Below are 26,765 nucleotides of genomic sequence, written 5' to 3'. Positions count from 1 at the left end.
AACCTCAGGTGCAGTATTGATCCAAAATGATATCTGATGTACAGGAAGGGGGAAAGATCTGTTTTGTATGTAAGAGTAAGTTAGTCGAAATATAGTGAGGACAGTCAGTGAATGGGGGGGAACATCGAAAGAGACAGTGCTGGCAGAAGGCTGCAGGATGTTTACACCCCTGGGACCCCGAGGAGGTTGGTGAGAAGAGAGTCAAGTTAGATTTCAATCAGATGGCGCCATAGACCCGGCTAAGATTGGACTGGGTAGGCCCACCCTAGGCTGATCCAGTTCGGGAGCCTCTTCCTTATATGAACGGATTGTAATAAGAAAAGCCTGTGATAATAAAGCCTATTAAGGGTTGAAGTAATATGTGGTCTAGTTGGCTCTGCCTTGGGAATAGTTTTAGGGAGGGGTTTGTGCAGTGGACAAAGGATGAGATCAAGAGGAGACTCTATTGAAAAACAGAAAAAAAAAAAAAAAAATGCCAGCCAGGCGTGGTGGCTCATGCCTGTAATCCCAACCCTCTGGGAGGCCGAGGTGGGTGGATCAGCTGAGGTCAGGAGTTTGAAACCAGCCTGGCCAACATGGCAAAACCCCATCTCTACTAAATATACAAAAATTAGCCAGGTGGGATGGTGCACGCCTGTCATCCCAAATACTCAGGAGGCTGAGGCAGGAGAATCACTTGAACTCAGGAGGCAAAGGTTGCAGTGAGCCAAGATCACACCATTGTACTCTAGCCTGGGTGACAGAGTGAGACTGTCTCAAACAAACAAAACTGTTGAGGAAAGGAAGAGAAAGCCAGCAACCTCCTGGGTACCCAAGTCCGGCACATCAGCAGGTGTTTGTGTGCTCCCCCCGACAAGTTCCTCACCTCCTTTACCAGGGGTTACAGCTCCATGGGAGAAAAGCCTGATAGGTGGAGATGGCAGAGCCCCTTCTCCTAATGGTGGCTGTGTGTCCGCTTGGCTTAGCAGCAGTGTGACAGCTTGCTGTTTGGATCGCTCTTCCTTGCCCAACTATTGCCAAACCAGGTTGAGCCCACCTCAAGGGATTGGGCAGGTAGAAAGTGTGGGTCAGTACAATCCTCACAATAACTTAGATAACGACATTAGAGCTCAGAAAGGTAGATGTTTTTAACCATGGTCACACAGCTGGCCTACAGTGGAGCCAGGATTTGAACCCAGAGTCTTAATGCTAGGATTCAAATTGTTAACCACCCAGCACTGGGCTGGCATCTGCAGAATCTTAGGTTCTGAGATTGGGTCCCCACATTTTAAGAAGGATGTGGACAGATCAAGGGGGTAGCTCCTGGAGCGCTACCAGGAGAATGGGAGAGGCTGGAAATCTTGTCCTGTAAGAAATGCAGGGAGGGCCAAGTGCAGTGGCTCACACCTGTAATCCCAGCACTTTGGGAGGCCGAGGAGGGCGGATCACCTGAAACCAGGAGTTCGAGACTAGCCTGGCCAATGTGGTGAAACTCCATCTCTACTAAAAATACAAAAATTAGCCAGGTGTGGTGGCTCACACCTGTAATCTCAGCTATTTGGGAGGCTGAGGCAGGAGAATTGCTTGAACTCGGGATGTGGAGGCTGCAGTGAGCTGAGATCGTGCCACTGCACTCCAGCCTGGGCAACACAGTAAGACTCCATCTCCAAAAAAACAAAAACAAAAACAAAAAACCTACAGGTCATCAGGGAATTCTGTCTGAGATAAAAATGACTTGGGAAAATGCAATAACTGTCCTCAAGCTCTCAGAGAAATGTTATGTGGCAAAACACAGACATTTATTTTTCATAGCAGTGTAAGAATAATGGCAATGATGTATTTTGACATTCTAAGGATTAGAGTGTTATCCTAAACCGGAGTGGGCTGCTTTGAGATACTGAGCTCCTGGGCACTGAAAGTATTCAAGCAGAAGCTGGATGTCATGGGCCAGGCTTTCAATAAACCTGAAATCTACTCTTCCTCTTCTCAAACTGCCTACAGCACGGCTGAGACCTACTTTCTCAGCTCCCTTGTCACTATTGGTTTCTTGACTATAAATTTCATACAGTTTCACTGAGGGATAACCTATGTACTGTACAATTTATCCATTGTAAGTGAACAATTTGATGGTTCCTAGTAAATCTATACAGCTCTGCAATCATTGCTATGGTCCAGTTGCAGAAACTTTGTGATTATAGTTTTTTTCCCCAAAGAACATTATTAGCATCAAGGGTAGATCCAGGTCCCATGGGCCGTGGTCTCCGCAGACCTAACAGCAGGATTCTGTGCTGTGGCTCTCGCCTCAAATCCTCTCCTCATTCCTTCTTGGGTGTCACCTGATGCTGCCCTGCCACATGCTGCTTGGCCTTCCTGGGCCCTGGGTGCCTCCCCCCACCCAAGGTGTCTCCAATGGGCACCTTTGCTTCCTTCCCTCCTTCTCTGCCATGGCGTGGGGGCAGGGGCTTGGTCTTCAGCAGATTCCAAGGCAGTAGGGTGCACTCAGAAGTATGTAAGCCCTGGTACCCCAGAGCTGTATTTGGCTCATGGCCATGTGGCCTCCAGCAAGTCACCTTATATTTGTTATTTCTGTTTTGAGACTCTGTTGCCTAGGCTGAGTGCAATGGCTCAGTCTCATCTCACTGCAGCCTCTATCTCCCGGGCTCAAGTGATCCTTCCACATCAGCCTCCTAAGGAGCTGTGACTACAGGTACGCACGCACCACCACACCCAGCTAATTTTATTTATTTATTTATTTTTTGTAGAGACGAGGTCTCACTATGTTGCCCAGGCTGGTCTTGAACTCCTGGGTTCAAGCAATCCGCCTGTCTTAGCCTCTTAAAGTGCTGCGATTACAGGCATGCGCCACCATGTCTGGCCACTTTTATCTTCTTGAACCTTAATTTCCCCTTTTGTAATGCAGACATAACATACATGCCTTGCTCAGTACACAGATCAGAAATAATGAAATGATGTGTATCAAGTGACTAGCACAATATCTTTTTTTTTTTTTTTTTTTTGAGACAGTCTTGCACTGTCGCCCAGGCTGGAGTGCAATGGCGCGATCTCAGCTCACTACAGCCTCCGCCTCCCAGGTTCAAGTGATTCTCCTGCCTCAGCCTCCCGAGTAGCTGGGACTACAGGCGTGCACCACCACACCTGGCTAATTTTTGTATTTTTAGTAGATAGTTTCACCATGTTGGCCACGCTGGTCTCGAACTCCTGACCTCAAGTGATCCACCTGCCTTGGTCTCCCAAAGTGCTGGGATTACAGGTGTGAGCCACCATGTCTGGCCAGTATTCACTATTTTTAATAAATGGTAGCCATGATTACTGCTGCCACCTTCATTATTGACACTCAAATGTCCTCTGCTTTGAGTGCTTATTTTGCCTTTCTCTTTTAGGAATATCCCTGCTTTCTGGGTCTCTCCTGGTGTCCAGCCCTTACCATAGGCACAGAGATGGATTCCCCTACACTTGGGAACCCCCCAAGGCTGACCCTAGCCAGGGAGTGCATGTGGGTTAGTTGGGATGGAGCAGCAGCACCACCTAGTGGCAATGTCACGCTAATTACTGGCCAAATGCAGGAGTTGGTCTAATAGCTACATTAGGACGCGTTGGAAGTCACCTACTCCAACTGTTCGTCCAGTGCTTGTGTGACCACAGCATCCTCATAGAGAGGGCTTCCCATGCCATGCACCAGAGCAAAAGAGGATGGAGAGAATGAAAAAACAGGAGAAAAGTTCTCAGTGTAATGCTCCTCAGGGACCACAGGGTAGTAAAAAAAAGTTTAAAAAGCATCTCCACCAGATGTAGAGATAGGAAGTAGGTCGGTGATTAGTGGTTGCCCAGTGCTACGGGGGATGGGGGAAATGAGGAGTGATCGCTAAAGGGTACAGGGTTTCTTTTCAGGGTGATACAAATGTTTTAAAAGTGACCAGGCACAGTGGTTCATGCCTGTAATCTCAGCACTTTGGAAGGCTGAGGTGGGCAGATCGCTTGAGGTCAGGAGTTCAAGACCAGCCTGGCCAACATAGTACATCCCCATCTCTACTACTAATACAAAAATTAGCCAGGTGTGGTGGTGCATGCCTGTAATCCCAGCTACTGGGGTGGCTGAGAAAGCAGAATCGCTTGAACCCAGGAGGCAGAGGTTGCAGTGAGCTGAGATTGTGCCACTACACTCCAGCCTGGGCAACAGAGTGAGACTCTGTCTCAATAATAATAATAATAATAGACCAGGTGCGGTGGCTCACGCCTGTAATCCCAGCACTTTGGGAGGCTAAGGTGGTGGATCACAAGGTCAGGAGATCAAGACCATCCTGGCTAACACGGTGAAACCCCATCTCTACTAAAAGTACGAAAAATTAGCCGGGCATGGTGGCAGGTGCCTGTAGTCCCAGCTAGTCAGGAGGCTGAGGCAGGAGAATGGCGTGAACCCAGAAGGCAGAGCTTGCAGTGAGCTGAGATCGTGCCACTGCACACACTGCACTCTAGCCTAGGTGACAGAGCAAGACTCTCTCTCAAAAAAAAAATAATAATAATAATAATAATAAAAATGCTGATGAGTTTGTGGCCAGCACTGCTGTTCATACTTGGACAAGATATCTCCAGGGAAACACCAGAGCAAGACATTCAAAGGTAGGAGACATTTAATCCTCATAACCCTATGAGGCAGGAATCAGTATCCCCATTTAACAGTTAGGCAAATTGAGGCTCCGCGATACAGAGGCTAAGAGTCAGTGGCCTGAGGCTAGCAGCCAGTGAGGGACATGGCAGGGATGCAAACATGGCTTTCAGGGACCCAAGTCTTTCCTCAAAACTATTGTACTGAAAACTGCTCCCCACTTATACTTACTCTGACTCACCAGCTCCAGCATCACAGCGTGGGAAAGGCTGTAGTGGATGTGCTGTGAAAAGTCCCAGCAAGGTATACTACCAGGGCCCAAGGCCAGGACAGCACCTCTGAGTTTTTCCTCCATAAACACAGCCTAGGAGTTTCAATAGAAACTCTGCTAAACTGGATGGGGAAAGAGATTTCAAAAAGCTCAAGACATTCAGAAGCACACAGCTATCCTCTCCTGCTTCCAAAGCAAGTTCTTTATTGTCTGAGCAATCAATAAGTATTTAACGAGGGCTAGCACTGTACTAGGTACACTGTAGCATAAATGCAAAAGTGTAAGACACAGTCCCTGCCCATTTGAGGTGTACAATCTAAATATTTCTCGGAGGCTGGGTGCAGTGGTTCGCGCCTGTAATCCCAACACTTTGGGAGGCTGAGGTGGGCAGATCACAAGGTCAGGAGTTCAAGACCAGCCTGGCCAACATGATGAAACCTTGTCTCCACTAAAAATATAAAGATTAGCTGGGCGTGGTGGGGGGGTGCCTGCAGTCCCAGCTACTCAGGAGGCTGAGGCAGGAGAATCGCTTGAACCAGGAAGCAGAGGTTGCTGGGAGCCAAGATCACGCCACTGTACTCCAGCCAGGGCGATACAGCAAGACTCCATCTCAAAAAAAAAAAAAAAAAAGTTAACTAGTGGAAGTGCTTAGGTACTAATGTGGCCAACAGTTGTCTGGATAAATGAGCTCTAGACTACTTAGTGAACCTCCTCTCCAGGACATTTTTATTAATATTTGAAGAACAACATAAAACACATTTCCAAGTGGTTCATGAGATGCCATGGCCATCCAAAAGAGGGAGGCAATGTGGTGGAGCTTGGTCTTTACAAGAGCTATTTCCCATAGTGAAATTTGCCACTAACTCGGGGGCAATACCAGGGGTAGCTGGGAATCTCACATCTCCCAAATTAGCCCCTTGAGTCTGTCACAAACTCTCAGAACTCATAGGCGTGTGGTTCTGGGAATGGAAAGTAACCAAAACCATCATCTGGACTGAGACAGCCAAACCTGGGGACAGCGCCATCCCAAAAGTGAACCGTCTGCTTCACGGGAAGAACATTTATCTCAGAGCAGGGATGTGGGAGCTGCAGTCACAGAGGACCGAGACCCCAGACGGTGATGCCCAGAGTGCAAACACGACCCTCCGCTGGCCTGCGGGGCTCTGGGAAAGAGCTTCGGCCTCACACTGGGTCACCTCCCCACAGGGTCCCCATCTGGCAAATAAGGGAAGGAACTAGCATATGGAAAAGGCTGGATACCTTCCTAGTGTTACGAAGTCTTGATATGCCAGTGAAAAAGCTCACTGATACCTTTAAATAAAGCATCTTACATCAGGAACTCTGGGCTAAAATATAGCATCAGGGAAAAGTTCCACCAATCTGAACCTCTTTGCACCTGCAATAAGCAAGTACCTTTTCTTTCCTGAGGATCATTTGCTTTAAAGCACTGAAGAGTGAGCTGCTAGCTCCGGCAGTGATGGTAAAGAATGATGATTTCTGGGGAGCGTAGTGGCTCATGCCTGTAATCCCAGCACTTTGGAAGGCTGAGGTGGGTGGATCCCTTGAGCTCAGGCGTTAGAGACCAGCCCAGGCAACATGGCAAGACCCCATCTCCACAAAAAGTACAAAAATTACCCAGGTGTGGTGTGCACACCTGTAGGAGGCTGAGGTGGGAGGATTGCTTGAGCCCAAGAGGCGGAGGTTGCAGTGAGCTGAGATCGTACCACTGCACTCCAGCTTGGGCGACAGAGTGGGAGGCTGTTTCAAAAAAAAAAGAAAATTTTTAATAAAAAATAAACATGAAAAGGTACAGTAAAAATATGGTTTTTTTTTAAAAAAAAAAAGAATGACAGTTCCTCCCTTTTTATGAAAGGACGCCAAAGACTAACAGGACTCCAGATGCCAGACCAGGATTGCAACAGCTGAACTCAGTTCCGGCTCCAACTCTTCTCCTCCTTTCCGCCACGTAGCCCGCTCTGGCATTCGAGCACCAGCAAGCCCTCTGGACTTCTCCATCAATTGCAAAAATGATCATCAAAGCTACTGAAATGGAAGGTGGTGTTTAAAACTTAACACTGGGTTTCTTAAAATGTAACACTGCTTTTCTTATGGCATGGATAAGGCACTGTGAGAAAGCTGCCTCCACTCCCAGCACACAGGTACACATGCACGCAGCAGAGGCCAACCGATGTGGCCACAAGGCACAAAGAATAGATCCTTCTGGTCAATTCTGGTACTGGAGCTGGTTGGCGAGCCAGTCCAGGCCTTCGTAAAGCCCATGTCCGGTGGTGGCACAAGTAGCCTGAATGTGCCAGTTTCTGTAGCGGAGGGAATGGAGGCCGAGCTTGTTTGTTATCTCTGCAGCGTTCATAGTATTAGGGAGATCCTTGAAAAAGAACATTCAAAAGCCAATGTATACTGTTGTATCCGTATAGCAAAATATGCTCTTCCCTGCTAAATGTGCCCAAACCCACAGTCTTCTCTGTTGATGGCAACCCCAACCTTCCAGTTGCTCAGGTCAAAAAGCTTGAAATTATCCTAACTTTTTTTCTCTCAATGTCACAGCCAATCTGTCAGGAACTCCTAATGGCTCTACCATCAAAATTTATCCAGAATCTGACCACTTACTAACTTCACAACTGTCACCCCAACCTGACGCCACATCACTTCTCACCTGGATGACTGAAATAACTTCCTAACTGGCCTCCCTACTTCTCTGCTCTGGATCCCGTGAAGCCTATTCTCAACCAAGCCACCAGTGAATCAGATTGAATCATTCTATCAAAACTGCAACAGCTCCCGCTCTCTCAGCATACAAGTCAGAGTCCTTACGGTCTCCAAAGCCTCCTGGACTGGAGACCTCACCAAAGTGGTCTGTTCCATCTTTTCAATACGGCACTCACCATACGTTACTATATCATGACATTTACTCACTTAAGTGTATTTATTATTAACTGTCTATCTGTCTCCCCTAACTAGAATGCAAGCTTTACGAGGGCAGGAATCTTGATCTATCTTGTCCTCTGATGTATCCCAAGTGCCTCAAAATGTGCGTGGCACACAATAAGCTCAAACTAAATTTGAATAAATCAGCATTAAAGAACAAAGGCCGGGCACGGTGGCTGACACCTGTAATTCCAGCACTTTGGGAGGCTGAGGCGGGTGGATCACCTGAGGTTGGGAGTTTCACACCAGCCTGACCAACATGGAGAAACCCGGTCTCTACTAAAAATACAAAATTAGCCAGGAGTAGTGGCGCATGCCTGTAATCCCAACTACTTGGGAGGCTGAGGCAGGAGAATTGCTTGAGCCCAGGAGGCGTAAGTTACGGTGAGCCGAGATAGCGTCATTGCACTCCAGACTAGACAACAAGGGTGAAACTCCATCTCAATAAACAAACAAACAAACAAATGAACAAAGTAGCTGTAGATGTACTGATATGGAAGGACTTCCAAGATATGCTAAGTGAAAGAACACAATCATACAATTGCTTACACAGGCAGAGAAAGTTGGATTTCTGGAAAGAAAAAGAATAAATTTAACAATGAAGAGAAGCACTAGACTATTTCACTTGAATATTCTGAACTGTATGCGTATTTATACCATGAGAACATTCTGTTTTTATCATTGAAAACAACAAAGGCACCAGCACAGTAGCTTACGCCTGAAATCCCAGCACTTTGCGGGGCTGAGGTGGGAGGACAGCTTGAGCACAGGTGTTTGAGACCAGCCTGGGCAACATGGCAAGATCTCAGCTCTACAAAAAAAAAAATTTTTTTTTTTTGAGATGGAGTCTCACTGTCGCTCAGGCTGGAGTGCAGTGGGGTGAACTCGGCTCACTGCAAGCTCCGCCTCCCGTGTTCACACCATTCTCCTGCCTCGGCCTCTCAAGTAGCTGGGACTACAGGCGCCCGCCACACGCCCAGCTAACTTTTTGTATTTTTAGTAGAGACAGGGTTTCACCGTGTTAGCCAGGATGGTCTGGATCTCCTGACCTTGTAATCCACTCGCCTCAGCCTCCCAAAGTGCTGGGATTACAGGCGTGAGTCAAAAAACAAAAAAAAAAGAAAAAAGAAAAATTAAAAAATTAGCTGGGTATGGTGGCATGTGCCTGCAGTCCCAGCTACTTGGGAGGCTGAGGCAGAAGGATCACTTGAGCCCAGGAGTTCGAGGCTGCAGTGAACTGTGATCACACCACTCCACTCCAGCCTGGGCGACAGAGTAAGACCCTGTCTCAAAACACAACAAAACAAAAAATCACACACACATACACACACACTCCAGATTCATTTTCTTTAATAGTCATATGTTCACTAGTGCAAACTCTGGACTGACATTGAACCTGAACAGTGGAGTAACGGTTGTACAAATGATGATCTATTGACCATTTAAAATCATGTCTACAAAGAGTTGGATAACAACAGACAATGCTTTTGGTAAGTCTAAAGTGATAAAACAGGATGCAACATTGTCAAAACAGTATGATCTCAATTACATAATGAATGCACTCATGGAAGAGAAAGTGAAGGAAGGATGTCAGAATGTGACAGTGGTCATCTCAGGCTGGTACAATTCCACATGGTTCTTTCTACCTTCTTTTTCATGCTTAGTTTAGCTCAGAGTCCTGAGGCTGGATAGTTCTACGCTTAGTCTTCCTCCCATGTTTCTTTTACTGTTTTACATTTATGCACAAGCCCTTTTCCTCCTCCAAAACAGGCCCTATATGATCCAATCTCATCTCCTCTCTCCCCCGCTCATTCTGTTCCAGCTGCGCTGGCTGCCATGCTGTTCCTAGAACCGTGTGGCTCCCTTCCTCCCGGCCTTCTGGTCTCTGCTCAGATGTCATCTTATCAGAGAGGCATTCCCAGTCTTTCCCACACCTACCCTGCCCCCTTACTATGCTTTTCCTTCTTCCACAACACTTACCATCTGACACGTATTATTATTTATTTTACTCTGTAGCCCAGGATGGAGCGTAATGGAATAATCTCATCTCACTGCAGCCCCGAACTTCCAGGCTTAAGGGATCCTCCCACCTCAGCCTCCTGAATAGCTGGGACCACAGGTGCAGGCCACCACATCCAGCTAATTTTTGTACTTTTTTGTAGAGATGGGGTTTCACTATGTTGCCCAAGTTGGTCTTGAACTCCTGGGCTCAAGTGGTCCCCCTGCCACAGCCTCCCAAAGTGTTGGGAGTATAGGCATGAGCCACCACACCTGGCACATTACATTTTATTTACTGGTTGACTCTCTTCCCACTAGCAACGTAAACTCCATCGACACGAGGATTTTGTCTGTCTTGGTTTAAGCCTAAAAAACCAAGTCTGGAACTTAGTAGATGCTCGATGGCTCACACCTGTAATCCCAGCATTTTGGGAGGTCAAGGTGGGCGGATCACTTGAAGTCAGGAATTCAAGACCAGCCTAGCCAATATGGTAAAACCCAGTCTCTATTAAAAATACAAAAATTAGGTGGGCATGGCAGCACATGCCTGTAATCCCAGTTACTTGGGAGGCTGAGGCAGGAGAATCACTTGAACCTGGGAGGTGGAGGTCACAGTGAGCTGAGATCACACCACTGTACTCCAGCCTGGGCAACACAGTAAGACTCTGTCTCAGTAAGAAAAAGATATTCTAGCAAGGAGATGGTGGGAGACATTATGGCTGGGACTGGAGAGAGGGAGGCAGACATCTCATTTAAATGTCTACATTTATAAGTGAGACATTTGGCAGTAAACTTCAGTTCCAGCATTCAGAAAGTCAATAACAACATACCTGTTTATTGGTAAATACCAATAAAACTGCATTTCTGAACTCATCATCCTCTAATAAGTAAGTTAGTACTTCCCAGGCCTCATCAATCTGCTCTCTGTCATTACTGTCAACCACAAAAATCAGACCTAGAAAGAAATCACGAGCATGTTAATGATCTGAGCCTGGAAAACACAGCTGTTCATGTATCTTCACGGCTTCTCCCTGCTTATGTGTGTGACTTCACAAAGGCAATCAATATGGAAGGATACATCATCTCTAGAGTTAGGAGGCCTGCTGTACACTCAACTCACCTTTTGCAGAAGCATCACAGCTCTGTACCATATTAACAACAAGAATATATACTGAAAAAATTAGTCTCATTTTATAATCACTTTATTTCCACATCAGGGAAAAAACATGTTTTTTATTTTTTAATTGATCGATTGATTGATTTTGAGATGGAGTCTCACTGCAGCCCAGGCTGGAATGCAGTGGCATGATCTCGGCTCACTGCAACCTCTACCTCCCAGGTTCAAGCAATTCTTCTGTCTCAGCCTCCTGATTAGCTGGGATATAGGCACACCATCACACCCAGCTTATTTTTGTATTTTTAGTAGAGACAGGGTTTCATCATATTTGTCAGGCTGGTCTTGAACTCCTGACCTCAGGTGATCCGCCTGCCTCAGCTTCCCAAAGTGCTAGAGTTATAGGCATGAGCACTGCACCTGGCCAAAACATTGTTTTTTAAAACATGTAAAGTTTATTATAATAAACAGCATTCTAGGTCTAGCTCTCCACAGCAAAACTTGAGACAAAAGCTTAAGTGCAGGTACTTTCTTTGGGAAGTGATCCCAGGGAGCAGGAATGAGGGCCTGAGGGAGTAAAACAGGGCAGAAGGGACAGACAATAGAAGGATGAGTTATCAAGCTGGGCCCCCACTGTGGGACCAGTGCTTGCTGTTGCTGGACATTCTAAGAAGCCATATCAAACGCCCGTCAGAACTGTCCACCCAGGAGACAAAAGAGGAAACAAGTATCCTTCAGTACCCATTCCCTGTTAGTCAAGAACAACTCAACAGGTGTTAGGCCACCCACACTTCTGGGTCACATTGGTATGAACACCAACAGATTCCTAGGGCATCTGTATAGTAATGAATTTGGCTGTTCGAGAAAGTAGCCTCTAAACCCTTGGACTTTGCAGAGTGATAGGACTGTCTTTGTTATCATGGCGGGCCCACATCTGTAAGTTTATGCTAACAAGATGACTCAGGGTAGGCCCCTAGATAGTTTATGCTAACAAGATCACCTCTGAAAAAATGAGGGTGCTAAAGTTTGAGTCACGTGGCCAATGATTCAATCAATTGTGCCTACGCAATGCAGCCGCAATAAGAATGATGAATACTGAAGCTCAGGAGAATGTCCCTGGTTGGCAATACTCTATACATTGTCACGAGTCGATGTGCTGGAAAGGTAACGGCCCCTGACTCCATGGGGAAGAACACTGAAGGCTTTGTGTTTGGTGCCCCCCCAGATCTATGTGTCTTTCCCTTTGACTGATTCATTTGCATCCTTTTGCTTTATTGATCAATTAATAAAACTGTAATTGTACAGCTGTACATCAGGGATGGGATGTAATTGTACATTCCTGAATTCTGTGAATCATTCTAACAAATGATCAAACCTGAGGGGGTAGTGGAAATTGCCAAATTCGTAGCCATCTGGCCAGAAGTGAGGGTGGTCTGAGGACCCCCAAACCTACTGCCAGCTGGTGGCTGAAGTTGGGGATTCTTGTGGAGGATGGTGCCCTCAACCTGTGAAATAAAGCCCAACTCCAGGGCATTGGTGCTGGAAGTCTCTGCAGCATCCCATACTATAGCATCAGATACATCCCAGGAAGTAAAAGATACCTGGGGCAGGCCAAAGAAAGGCACCACCCCATCACACCTGAGTGAGGGTGACCAAAACCTGCACAGACCCAGTCACTGCTACATTGGCTGGAGGAAGCTGTGGGGCCAAAAGCATCTCCAGAGAGGGGCACAGGAAGCATCCAACACATCCTCCAAGAACAGGAAGGGGAGATGCCCTTGGCGGTAGTTCACGTGACATTAATGATAACAACAATCTGTCAGCCAGGTGTGATGGCTCACACCTGTAATCCCAGCACTTCAGGAGGCCAAGGTGGGCAGATCACTTGAGGTCAGGACTCGAAACCAGCCTGGCCAACGTGGCAAAACCCCATCTCTACTAAAAATACGAAAATTAGCCGGGTCTGGTGGCGTGCACCTGTGGTCCCAGCTACTCAGGAGGCTGAGGTGAAAGAATTGTTTGAATCCGGGAGGCAGCGGTTGCAGTGAGCCAAGATTGTGCCACTGCTCTCCAGCTTAGGTGACAGAGTGAGATCCTGTCTCGGAAAAAAAAAAAAAAAATTGTGTTTGGCTAACAGTAAGCCCTTAACACAAAAATGTGAAGTGGCTGCCAAAAGAACAGTTTGATCCTAGACTGCATCACTAGTAGTGACGGGGTCTCAGTTCCTAGGACATGGGTGACACCAGGCTTACTCTATATCAGGCAGAACATTCTGGGAACGTTACACAGGCAGTGCTGGACCCCACACTCTGCGACGTGGGCAAACTGAAGAAATTCAAAAAATGACCAGGAAAGCAAAGGCATTAGACACTCGGCCATATGAAGAACAGCTGCTGTAACTGGAGATTTTACCTGGAGAAAAGACTCGTGAGGGGCTGATGGCTATCTTCAAGTAGCTGAAGTCTATGATGTAAAGAGGATCCAAGCATTTTACAGAGCTCTGTGAGGTGGACTGAAGATCAGTGGTGAAAACTACAGAAGTCAGCCTAACAAAGTGTCAGCAGATGAAGATGCAATGGGCTGCCTCAGAAGGCATTCCTGTCACTGGAGACATTTGTTTGTGCACAGCTTCAGTCACAATTCATGGGGACCCTGCAGAAGAGACCCTGGAAGGAAAACAGTAGCAGGATAAGATGACTTCTTAGTTTCCTTTGACAATGAGATTTCATGACTATGTCCAGGAGACTAAACCAGTGCTGGCTCTCTTCCCTTTCCCTCCGTGCCTCCCAGGCCCACTCAACAGCTGCCTGAACCCGCGGCTCCAGAGCAGCCTGCTATGACTGATAGAGAGCTCCTGCGGCTTCGGCATGTTTGGGGCTTATGCGTGAGTCAATGTCATGTCTGCTACATCATATCAGATTAAAAAATGAAAAACATTCAAATCTCCCCTGAAGATTTCATATGCTATCAGCAGTTCTGGTCTCTCATCATAACTAAGCAAGCCAGATTATCCAGAAATTTTAGGTCCTTAGTCACCAGTGCAGAACTGACAGGGAAGAAGCTGCCATATTATCCCTTTACCATTCCTAATAAAGCTTTGTAATATTAGGTACCATTTTATACTGTCTTTATATAGGTCCTTACCTAAGAACCTAACATCAGACTGATCCTACATCTGAACTAGGAGAACCTACAAAAAGCATATTTATGGCTGGGCACAGTGGCTCATGCCTGTAATCCCAGCACTTTGGGAGGCTGAGGTGGGCGGATTACCTGAGGTCAGGAGTTCAAGACCAGCCTGACCAACATGGAGAAACCCCGTCTCTACTAAAAATACAAAATTAATCAGGCATGGTGGTACATGCCTGTAATTGCAGCTACTCGGGAGGCTGAGGCAGGATAATTGCTTGAAACCAGGAGGCAGAGGTTGCAGTGAGCCGAGATCACAGCATTGTACTGCAGCCTGGGCAACAAGAACGAAATTCTGTCTCAAAAAAAAAAAAGTATATTTACACATGTTACTATTAATGTTTTTTTTTTTAAATGGGAATGTATGTATATAAAGCTGGTATATACATAAAATATGTCTGGACAGATATACAAGAAATAAAAATGGTTGTCAGCCAGGCACAGTGGCTCGTGCCTATAATCTCAGCACTCTGGGAGGCCAAAGCGGGCAGATCACCTGAGGTCAGGAGTTTGAGACCAGCCTGGCCAACATTGTGAAATCCCATCTCTACTAAAAATACAAAAATGAGCTGGGCATGGTGGCACACACCTGTAGTCCCAGCTACTTGGGGGGCTGAGGCAGGAGAATTGCTTGAACCCAGGAGGTGGGCGTCGCAGTGAGCCGAGATCAAGCCACTGCACTCCAGTCTGGGCAACAAGAGCAAAACTCTGTCTCAAAAGGAAAAAAAAAAAAAAAAGTTGTCTATGGGAAGGGAACTGAATGGTTAAGGGACAGGAATGAGACAGTGACTTTTCACTATACAGTCCGCCCTCCATATCCATGGGTTCCATATCCATGGATTCAACCAACCATAGATAGAAATTATTCAGAAAAGGAAAAAACTGCATCTGTGCTCAACATGTACAGACTTTTTTCTTATCATCATTCCCCGAACAATAGAGTTTCACAACTATTTATACAGGATTTATGTTGTATTTAGCATTATAAGTAATCTAGAGTTGATTTAAAGCAGGGGTCCCCAACCCCTGGGCCACAGACCAGCACTGTTAAGAATTGGGCCTGTTAGGAACAGGGCTGCACAGCAGGAGGTGAGCAGCAGGTGAGTGAGAGAAGCCTCATCGGTATTTACAGCCGCACCCCATTCCCATCTCTAGCATGACCACTGGAGCTCCACCTCCTGTCAGATCAGCTGCAGCATTCGATTCTCATAGAAGCGTGAACCCTATTGTGAACTGCGCAAGCGAGGGATATAGGATGCCCGTTCCTTATGAGAATCTAATGCCTGATGATCTGTCACTGTCTCCCATCACCCCCAGATGGGACCATCTAGTTGCAGGAAAATAAGCTCAGGGCTCCCACTGATTCTACATGATGGTGAGTTTGTATAATTATTTCATTATATATTACAATGTCATAGTAATAGAAATAAGGCAATGTGCTAAATCATCCCAAAACTATCCCGAATCCCCCTCTCCAGCCCCCGGGTCTGTGGAAAAATTATATTTCATGAAATCAGTCCCTGGTACCAAAAAGGTTGGGGACCACTGATTTACAGTATAAAGGAGGATATGCATAGTTTATATGCCAATACTACGCCACTTTATATCAAGGCCTTGAGTATCCAAGGATTTTGGTATCCATGGGAGGTCCTGGAACTAATCTCCCACAGATACCAAAGGACGAGTATATACCTTTTCTTACTTTTGAATTTTGAACCAGATAGATACACTGCAATTCAACAAATTAAAATAACTGAACCTACAATCAAGGAGAAAAATATTTCTCCATAATACCTAATGGACCATCTTATGCATTCTATAAAAATATCAATCAAGAAATCACGGCCAGGCGCAGTGGCTCACGCCTGTAATCCCAGCACTCTGGAAGGCCAAGGCGGGTGGATCACTTGAGGTCAGGAGTTCAAGACTAGCCCAGCAAACATGGTGAAACCCCATCTCTACTAAAAATACAAAAAATTAGCCGGGCATAGTGGTGGGCACCTGTAATCCCAGCTACTCAGGAGGCTGAGGCAGGAGAATTATTTGACCCAGGTGGAGGTTGCAGTGAGCCGAGATCACACCACTGCACTCCAGCCTTGGTGACAGAGCTAGACTCCGTTTCAAAAAAAAAAAAAAAAAAACTCAGTGATACACGCCTGTAATCCCAGCACTTTGGGAGGCCGAGGCGGGCGGATCACCAGGTCAAGAGATCCAGACCATCCTGGCCAACATGGTAAAACCCCGTCTCTACTAAAAATACAAAAATTAGCTGGGTGTGGCACATGCCTATAGTCCCAGCTACTCGGGCAGCTGAGGCAGAAGAATCACTTGAACCTGGGAGGTGGAGGTTGCAGTGAGCCGAGATTGCGCCACTGCACTCCAGCCTGGCGACAGAGCGAGACTCTGTCTCAAAAAAACAAAAATAAAATAAAATAAAAAAGAAATCACAAACTGTTCAAATTCCAATCTACCTACACAGTTAAATGTCTTAATAGAGAGCTAAAAGCATTAAGTTCTATCATACTCAACATACTGATGAAGAAAATTTAAACTAAAAGACAGCCTGATCTTTAGAAACTGGCAGAAAAAATAGGGGCTGCATCCAAGACCACTCACAGCAAGTCCATTCTTCCAGCAGCTCCCAATTGCTATTTCATGAAAAGTCCAAATTACCCACTCTAAGGTCCTAGCCAGCTCCCTACCATCAAAAGCAATAGTCACCGAAACTCACTAAAATTAGGTTTGTTATGAAGAAAAGAGTGAAGAAATAAAGGCATTTATTTCATCTTGTTATTTGAATGTGAAAACTCCCAGTAGGGTAAGAAAAAAGAATTCTGCCAGAGAAATGATGAAGTGAAACCTCAAACAATTTGGGCTTTTGAGTGCCTACTGTCATCCAGCCATGAAATGGCTTTTTACATAAGCATTTTACATAAGTAATTTAAGCCCAATGATGCAGGCAGTAGGTATCATCTCCATTTTAAGATGAGGAAATTGAGACAGATGAGATTACCTAACTGTCAAGGTTTCACCACAGAGCTGTGGTTCAAACCCACGTGCTCTAGTTTTACTGCAGTTAAGAAACTGCAAGGGTTTGCCAAGTTGTCAAGTGCCAGTCCAAGACAAATGGATGCTCTGAGTATCAAAAAATATATATAATCTGCAGATCGAAACACAAAGATACAAACATCTAAGAGTCACCATGGGAGTTGCTGGGGCATCCAGTGGTTTCTCTGAAAATCCATGAAGGAAAAGAATAAAGCATTTTTCCAGCCTTTCTTGTACAAACTATATTTCAGGGAAACCAAATATTTGATGAGGGAATTCTTTGTTTAGAAAGATTTTAGCTAATAAATGGAGAGGAATAACAAGATTTAGGAGGGGAAAAAATCACCATTTTATAACTTCTAATAAAATAATGGGTTTAGGCAATAGCTTTCAATGGATGCTAAAATGATCAGGTGAAAAGTTGATGGAGAATTTTAATTCAGGGGAATTAAGCTGGTATCTTCTGAAACCATTTGGCATCACTAAAAATGTGACAACCTGGTGGCTGCCAGGGAGTGGGGGGACTGGGTAGGGGGGAAGCAACAGGAGTTATAGTTTACGGGTACAAAGTTTCAGTTTTACAAGATGAAAATAGTTGCAGAAATGAATAGCGGTGATGGCTGCAGAACATTATGACTGACTATACACTTAAAAATATTTAAGATAGAGCTGGGTGCAGTGGTGCACACCTGTAGTCCCAGTTATGCAGGAGGCTGAGGCAGGAGAATCACTTGAGCCCATGAGTTCAAGACCAATCTAAGTAACATATAGAGACCTCATCTCACAGAAACATCACTACCACAAAACAAAACAGACAAACAAACAAAATGGTTAAGATGCTAAATTTTAAGTTATGTGTATTTTACCACAACAACAAAAAAATGAGGTTGGGTGCGGTGGCTCATGCCTGTAATCCCAGCACCTTGGAAGGCAGAGGCAGGTGGACCACAAGGTCAGGAGTTTGAGACTGGCCAGGCTAATACGGTGAAATCCTGTCTCTACTAAAAATACAAATAAACTAGTCGGGCGTGGTGGCTCACGCCTGTAGTCCCAGCTACTTGGGTGGCTAAGGCAGGAGAATTGCTTGAACCCAGGAGGCCAGGGTTGTAGTGAGCCAAGATTACACCACTGCACTCCAGCCTGAGCAACAGAGGGAGACTCCGTCTCAAAAAAAAAAAAAAATTAAAACATAGTTACCCAGCAATTCCACTTCTAGGCATATACCCAAAGAACTCAAAGCAGGGACTCGAACAGATACTCGGACACGAATGTTCACAGCAACATTATTCATAATAGCCAAAAGGCAGAAGCAACTCGAGTCCATCAACAGATGAATGGATAAACAAAATGTGGTATATCCGTACAATAGAATATTATTCAGCCATTAAAGGAATTAAGTTCTGATACATACTACTGCATAGATGAACCTTGAAAACACTGTACTAAGTGAAAGAGGCCAGGGGCTGAACTTCCAAAGACTAATATACAATTCCACTGAATAGGCAAATTCATAGAGAGAGAGTAGAACAAATAAGGGTTCTTGTTCTAAGGGTTGGGGGAGAGGGGAATGGGCAGTTATGGCTTAATGGATACAAAGTTTCTGTTGGGGATGATGAAAAAATTGTGGAAATGGACAGTGGTGAAGGTTATAAAACACGGTGAATGTACTTAATGCCACCGAATTGTATACTTAAGAACAAACTTGTAATTTTTATATTATGTATATTTTGCCACAATAAAAATTTTTTAAAAATGTTTAAGTGTGACAACTGAACTTCTGTGTTAGGATAGGAAGAATACTTATGAAGTATTCTTGCCTCTGAAATGAACCAGAATTTAATCAAGTCTCTAGAATAAACAACCAGTTCACAGGAAATCCACAGATAGCCAAGCAAGTTAGACGGCACCATAATAAAGTAGTCAGCCAAATCCAGAATGTGGAATAAACAGTTAACAACCAAAAAAAAAAAAAAAAAGGGGAGGCCAGGCAAGATGGCTCACACCTATAGTCTCAACACTGTGGGAGGCCAAGGTGGGCAAACGCTTGAGCCCAGGAGTTTGAGACCAGATTGGGCAACATGGTGGAAAACCCATCTCTACAAAAAGTATAAAAAAATTTGCTAGGTGTGATGGTATGCACCTGTGCTCCCAGCTATCTAGGAGGCTGAAGTGAGAGGATCACTTGACTCCAGGAGGCAGAGGCTACAGTGAGCCGAGATTGTGCCACTGCACGAGACCCTGTCTCAAAAATAAAATAAAATAAAATAAGGAAAACAAAAGGCATAGAAAAAGAACAACTGCTGTAGAATAAAAGACTAAAGGGGCAAAACAACAAAATGCACTGTGTGAACTTTGATCCAGATGCAAACAAAGCAGATGTGGAAAAGATACTTTTTTTTTTTGAGATAGAGTCTTGCCCTGTCGCCAAAGTTGCAGTGCAATGGTGCAATCTTAGCTCACTGCAACCTCCACCTCCCGGGTTCAAGAGAATATCCTGTCTCAGCCTCCCGAGTAGCTGGGATTGCAGGCACACACCACCATGCTTGGCTAATTTCTTTGCATATTTTTAGTAGAGATAGGGTTTCACCATGTTGGCCAGGCTGGTCTCCAACTCTTGACCGCAGGTGATCCACCAGCCTTGGCCTCCCGAAGTGCTAGGATTACAGGTGTCAGCCACCACACCCAGCCAGAATACATTTGATACAACTGGGGGAATTAGAATAAGGACTAGGTGCTAGATATTAAAGAATTAGTATTAATTTTAGAGATGTTATAATGGAATGGAGATATATATATATATGAGGGCTTATCAGTTGGAAACGAACGCTAAAGGATGTATGAATAAAAGGCATCATGTCTGGGATGGGCAAAATGGTAATAACTGTTGAGGCTTGGCGATGGGTACGTGGGGGTTCGTTATGTTATCTTCTCTGTCTTTGTATTTGTTTTAGATTTTCCGCTAAAAAAGTTTAAAAAAAAATAAATGCACTACTTTGAGAAAAAACATTCTAAAATCTATAGCCTGGAAAAGCTAACTGCAAATAGAGTTAATTGCCAAAGGTAACAGCTAAAACAATGATATAAAATATAGAGGGACAGTCGACTAGGGTATTTAGTCGGGAAAGACTGACGAATGTGTAAGTCTTTACTATCAGGTACATGCAGGAGAACCTTCAAAACGAACAGACTCCAGATAAATTCTAAAATGAGTAATTTGTAGATTCCATATGGTTAATATTCTACATGAAAATCAGGGTGTAAAAACTATAGTCAGCCCTCTGTATCCACAGTTTCAACCCACCTTGAACCAAAAATATTAAAAAGTAATAACGCAGGCCGGGCATGGTGACTCACGCTTGTAATCTTAGAACTTTGGGAGGCTGAGGCGGGCAGACCACCTGAGGTCGGGAGTTCAAGACCAGCCTGACCAACATGGAGAAACCCTGTCTCTACTAAAAATACAAAATTAGCCGGGCGTGGTGGTGCATGCCTGTAATCCCAGCTACTCAGGAGGCTAAGGCAGGAGAATCACTTGAACCCGGGAGATGGAGGTTGTGGTGAGCTGAGATCATGCCATTGCACTCCAGCCTGGGCAACAAAAGTGAAACTCCATCTCAAAAAATAAATAAATAAAAATAGTAACGCAACAGTAAAAAAAAAAAAAACAAATAAAAAAATACAATCTAACTATATAGCATTTACATGCTAGTAGACATTATAAGTAATCTAGTAGTGATTTAAAGTAGACAGGGGGGCCGGGCGCGGTGACTCACGCCTGTAATCCCAGCACTTTCGGAGGCTAAGGCAAGCGGATCACCTGAGATCAGAAGTTCAAGATCAGCCTGACCAACATGGCAGAACCCCATCTCTACTAAAAATACAAAAATTGGCCAGGCATGATGGCGCATGCCTGTAACCCCAGCTACTCGGGAGGCTGAGGCAGGAGAATCACTTGAACCCAGGAGACGGAGGTTGCAGGGAGCCGAGATCACACCACCGCACTCCAGCCTGGGCAACAGGGCAAGACTCTGTCTCACAAAAGAAACCACCCCAGTAAGTGTAAGGAGACCCTAAGAGGAGAAATGGCTGACAGTGTCAATAGAGCAGAGCACCACAAGGTATCACTTCAAGCATCCGTCTTTAGAGACATTTCACAGAAACAGTATCGAGGCTATAGACTGAATAATCTTTACTTTGTGTGTTCTGGAAAATATGCTGCCACAGAGGTCTGATTTTGAAGTGGCTGCCAACATCCCAGACTGTGAAGGTGATATTTTTATATTCTACCGTCTCCGAATGGAAACCTAAATGAAATAGGGGGAAAATGTTTAATTATGATTTGTGCTGGTTGAACAATTCAAAATAATTTCAACATGTGGATAGTACTTTTAATTTACAAAGCAGCCTGCTAGTCAAAGATCTATAGCCTTCAAAGAGAATGTGCTGGCCCCCTCTCCCATTCATTAGGACAGGTGTCTCAAACCTTCTCTACTCCCCAATCTCCAGCCATGCACCTGCCCTTTCTCTCAGCAGGAGACTATCACAGTGTATTTCAGAGCAGAGAAGCCACTGATGGGACTGACTTCCACTTCCACTATACAGTGTAAACGCCAGTCTACATCTTTACCCACGCTTTTCTTCCTCCCTCTTGGAACAACAGAAGAGGATAACTCTCTTTCACCAACTCCCTCCCTCTATGAGCCAGATCCACTCCACCCAGACTGTCTGGAACTTTTTACTATTCCTATTCTCTCCCATATCTGAATATCTCCAATCTGTTCACCTTGGCATGCTTAAGTCTTTTACATCTTTAAAAGCAACAGAACAAACCTTTCCTTGACCCCCACATCTTCATCTGCACCCTCTTTCTTCCTTCCTTCACCCTCTTCCTTCCTTCCTTCACATCTTCACCCTCTATTTGCTCTTTTTTTTTTTTTTTAAAGAGACAGGGCCTTGCTGTGCTGGCCAGGCTGGAGCACAGAGGTAGCATCATAGCTCACTGCAGCCTCAAACTCCTGTGCTCAAGGGATCCTCCTGCCTCAGCCTCCCAAGTAGCTAGAACTATAAGCATGAGCCACCATACCTAGCTAAATATAAATTTTTTTTTGTAGAGACGGGTCTCATTATGTTGTTCAGACTGGCCTCAAATTCCTCAGGTCAAGCAATCTGCCCATCTTAGCCTCCCAAAGCGCTGGGATTACGGGTGTGAGCCACCATGCCTGGTCTATTTGCTCTTTTAAAGTCAAATGTCTCAAAGAAGTGTGGCTATATTCACTGAGCTTTCTTCGGTCCTCTCACGCAACAGCACCTTATCTCTGCTCCACCATGTTGGGTAGCTGGTTTTCACTAAGGTCAGCAATGACCACCAGGTCAATAAATCTAACACATGCCTTTTCAGCTCTTCCATAATCTGATCTTCTATCTGACACTGCTGCTCACTCCCTCCTTGACACTCTTCCCAAGCTTCCCTTTTCCTTCTATCTCTATGGCTGTACTGTCTCAGTCTCCTTAGTGAGCTCAGCCACGTTTAACTGATCCTGCAATGATGGAGTGCCCCTGGCTCACTGGCCCCATCGATTCTCCTCTTTCTGCACCCCTCCCTACGCAATCTCACTCACTGCCCCGACTTCATTCCTATCTCCGTACTAACTCTGAGATTTATATCCTCCAATCTAGCTCTGAGATTTATATCCTCTCTCCTGAGCTTCAGGCTCATAATCTAACAGCTTTGGCAAATGTCTTCAAGGCCCTTTGGAATTTAAGGTCCCTACCCCCCCAACCTCCTCCTCTGCTAGATATCCCCTCATTGACTTCATTCCACAAGCGGATAGCCTAAGAGGTGCCCTGGAAACATCCGATGCTCTCACTCCTAGAACCCTACTACCATATCTTATCAATTCAACCTCTTAAACAGCTAATAGTCACCCTAACCCAACAGACCATCATTTCTAGCCTTAATTCCTGAAACCATATAACTAATTTCACCTCAGTCACTCTCCCTCTCTCCATCCAGTCACCATCTTCTAATCAAAGCAATCGCTTAAAAACACATAGTGTGGTCACGTCGTTTCTCCACACATTTATGTTTGATTGGAATATTTTCAAACTTACAAAAGAAAGAATAATCTCCCCAAAAAATAAAATTAAAAATTAAAAAAAGAAAGAATAGGCCGAGCACAGTGGCTCACACCTGTAACCCCAGCACTTTGGGAGGCTGAGGTGGGCAGATTGCTTTGAGCTCAGGAGTTCGAGACCAGCCTGGGCAACGTGGCAAAACCCTGTCTCTACAGAAAAAACACAAAAATTAGCCAGGCATTGGTGGCATGTGCCTGTAGTCCCAGTTTCTTGGGAGGCTGAGACAGGAGAATTGCTTGAGCTAGGGAAGCAGATGTTGCAGTGAGCTGAGATCATGCCACTGCACTTCAGCCTGGATGACAGAATAAGATCCAAAAAAGAAAAGAAAGAGAGAGAGAAAGGGAGGGAGGGAGGGGAGGGGAGAGAAGGGGAGGGAGGGGAGGAAGGGGAGGGAAGGGAGGGAGAGAAGGAGGGGAGGGAGGAGAGGGAGGGAAAGGAAAGAAGGGAAGGAAGGGAAGGGAAGGAAGGGAAAGAAGGGAAGGAAGGGAAGACAGGGAAGGGAGGGAAGGAAGGGAAGGAAGGAAGGGAAGGAAGGGGAAGGAAGGGGAAGGAAGGAAGGGAGGAAAAAAAGAAGGAAAGATGTCCCTTTGGCAGCTTCCCACACCCAAATCCCAAACATGACTGTCAAGACCCACAGTCAGCTGGGCCTGCTCACCTTCCAAACCTCAATTCTAGTCATGCCTTATTTTAGTGAGAGACACTCATTACATTGCAACAATCTAAATTCTTGCTAAATAAATAAATACAATGCCATTCCAATCCTATAGTGATGGTAGGGGCAGGGGCAGGAAACTTAGCAAAATTATCTAAAATTTAACCTGGAGAAATAAACAAGTAAGCACAACCAGGAAATCTCTGAAAATGAAAAATGAATTATTTTTAAAGATATGCCAAGCCACCGGGCGCGGTGGCTCAAGCCTGTAATCCCAGCACTTTGGGAGGCCGAGACGGGCAGATCACGAGGTCAGGAGATCGAGACCATCCTGGCTAACACGGTGAAATCCCGTCTCTACTAAAAATACAAAAAACTACCTGGGCGAGGTGGCGGGCGCCTGTAGTCCCAGCTACTCGGGAGGCTGAGGCAGGAGAATGGCGTAAACCCGGGAGGCGGAGCTGCGGAGCTTACAGTGAGCTGAGATCCAGCCACTGCACTCCAGCCTGGGCGACAGAGTGAGACTCCGTCTCAAAAAAAAAAAAAGATATGCCAAGCCCTAGTAACACTTGAAGTAACAGAGTTCAAATATAAATGTAACTCTGTAGTTGTCCAGAAAAAGGTAGTTTTCCAGAAAAAGACACACATACCAGTGAGAATTTAGTATGTGACAAAGAAGGCATTTCAAATCAGCATGGAAAAATTATTCAATAAATGACATTGAACAACTGTCTACTCCAGCACTGTCCAATACAGTCACTAGCCATTTGTGACTATTTGTTTATTCATTTATTTTTTCGTTTTGTTTTGTTTTGTTTTGTTTTTGAGACAGAGTCTCACTCTTGTCGCCCAGGCTGGAGTGCATGGCGCGATCTTGGCTCACTGTAACCTCCGTCTCCCAGATTCAAGTGATTCTCCTGCCTCAGCCTCCCAAGTAGCTGGGATTACAGGCGGCTGCCACCACACACCCCCCCCTTTTTTTTTTTGTATTTTCTGTAGAAGCGGAGTTTCACCATGTTGGCCAAGCTGGTCTCGAACTCCTGACCTCAAGTGATTCACCGGCCTCGGCCTCCCAAAGTGCTGAGATTACAGGCGTGAGCCACCACGCCTGGCCTATTTATTTAGTTTTTGAGACAGAGTCTTGCTCTGTAACCTAGGTTGAAGTGCAATGGTGCAATCTCAGCTCACTGCAACCTCCGCCTCCCGGGCTCAAGTGATTCTCCTGCCTTAGCCTCCTGAGTAGCTGGGATTACAGAAGCATGCCACTACACCTGACTAATTTTTGTACTTTTAGTAGATATGGGATTTCACCATGTTGGTCAGGCTGGTCTCAAACTCCTGGTCTCAAGTGATCTTCCCACCTCAGCTTCCCAAAGTGCTGGGATTAAAGACATGAGCCACTGCGCCCAGCAATGTGGCTATTTAAACTTAAAGTTAAAATCAAAAATCAATCAACAAATAAAAATAAGTAAAAAATAAACTTAATGTTAAATACAATTAAAAGTTCAGTTCCTGGCTGGGCACAGTGGCTCATGCCTATAATTCCAACACTTTGGGGGGCCAAAGTGGGCAGATCACCCGAGGTCAGGAGTTTGAGACCAGCCTGGCCAACAGAGTAAAACCCCATCTCCACTAATAATATACAAAAAATAGCTGGGCATGGTGGCACACACCTGTAATCCCAGCTTCTCTGGAGGCTGAGGCAGGACAATGACTTGAACCCAGGAGGTGGATGTTGCAGTGAGCCAAGATTGCGCCACTGCACTCCAGCCTGGGTGACAGAGCAAGATTCCATCTCAAAAAAAAAAAAAAAAAACAGTTCAGTTCCTCTGTTGCATTAGCCACATTTCAAGCACTCAACAGTCACATAGCTATTGGCTACCACTCCGAACAGCACAGACACAGAACAGTTCAGTCACTGCAGAAAGTGCCTCCTGGACAGCACTGGATTACCCATTTGAAAAATTTAACCAAATTCCTACCTTACTCACAACCATCTCATAACTCGAACATTCTCATCGGTTTCCCACTCCTCAATTGATGCAATCTCTGCAGTTACTGCCCAAGTTGAAAGGTGATCATTTGGAGGCCAGGTGCAGTGGCTCACGCCTGTAATCCCAGCACTTACTTAGCAGGGCAGATCACTTGAGGTCAGGAGTTCCAGACCAGCCTGGCCAACATGGTGAAAACCTGTCTCTACTACAAATACAAAAATTAGCCTTGCGTGGTGGCGAACGTCTGTATTTCCAGCTTACTTGGGAGGCTGAGGCATGAGAATCGCTTGAACCCAGGAGGCGCAGGTTGTAGTGAGCCAAGATCACGCCACAGTACTCCAGCCTGGATGACAGAGCGAGACTCCATCTCAAAAAAAAAAAAAGTTGATCATTTGAGTCCTGTGCCTAATTCAGTGTTCAGAACAGTAGTCATGTTCACATGCCACCCTATGGGGTGTATCGTCAGTCAGAAGTTTGGATCTAGAGGCAGTTCACAAGGCAAAGATTCAGTTCTGTCAAAACTCGCTTTGCAAATCTCTTAACGAGCCCATAAAACACACTGCTGGTTCACAGTAAGAGCAATACAGCCAGCTTGTCTATTTCTCTAGTTGGACATCATCTCAAGCAGTTGGCTTGAGCCAGAGTGAAGAAAAGAAATCACACTCCATCTCCAAGAAGCACGGGGAGTGTACTTGGTGTAGAGAGATGAGATGCTGCTGCTAAGGAAGGCCAGCTGGAACAGAGGCTGACTGAGGAGGCACCAGCAGGTTCCCAGCTCCCACCTCAGCCTTCTGCTGGGACACTAGCTGCGAGGA

The 26,765-nt window shown here is 45.4% G+C and overlaps 1 protein-coding gene across 6 annotated transcripts in view; it reads right to left on the bottom strand.

Moving 5' to 3' along the window:
* The window catches only part of LOC111534527 (ADP-ribosylation factor 2-like), a 177,145-nt gene that overhangs the window by 2,298 nt on the left and 148,082 nt on the right, over positions 1–26,765 (bottom strand). For 3 of the 6 annotated variants that reach the window (XM_031934374.1, XM_031934371.1, XM_031934375.1), the window contains 2 exons: positions 10,649–10,773; positions 5,574–7,260 (listed from right to left, as the gene is read on the bottom strand). In XM_031934374.1, the coding sequence (XP_031790234.1) occupies positions 7,099–7,260; positions 10,649–10,773 (287 nt within the window). In that variant the 3' untranslated portion in view covers positions 5,574–7,098. Of the gene's footprint in view, positions 1–5,573; positions 7,261–10,648; positions 10,774–13,344; positions 13,599–21,362; positions 21,474–26,765 lie in introns of those variants that run through there. The other 3 variants (XR_004228549.1, XM_031934373.1, XM_031934372.1) reach the window with 3 other exon arrangements.

The sequence above is a fragment of the Piliocolobus tephrosceles genome, chromosome 16 (genome assembly GCF_002776525.5).
Source record: "Piliocolobus tephrosceles isolate RC106 chromosome 16, ASM277652v3, whole genome shotgun sequence".
Classification (NCBI taxonomy): domain Eukaryota; kingdom Metazoa; phylum Chordata; class Mammalia; order Primates; family Cercopithecidae; genus Piliocolobus; species Piliocolobus tephrosceles.
Note: the sequence above shows the minus strand (reverse complement) of the source record. Positions and strands in the feature narration are given on the sequence as shown.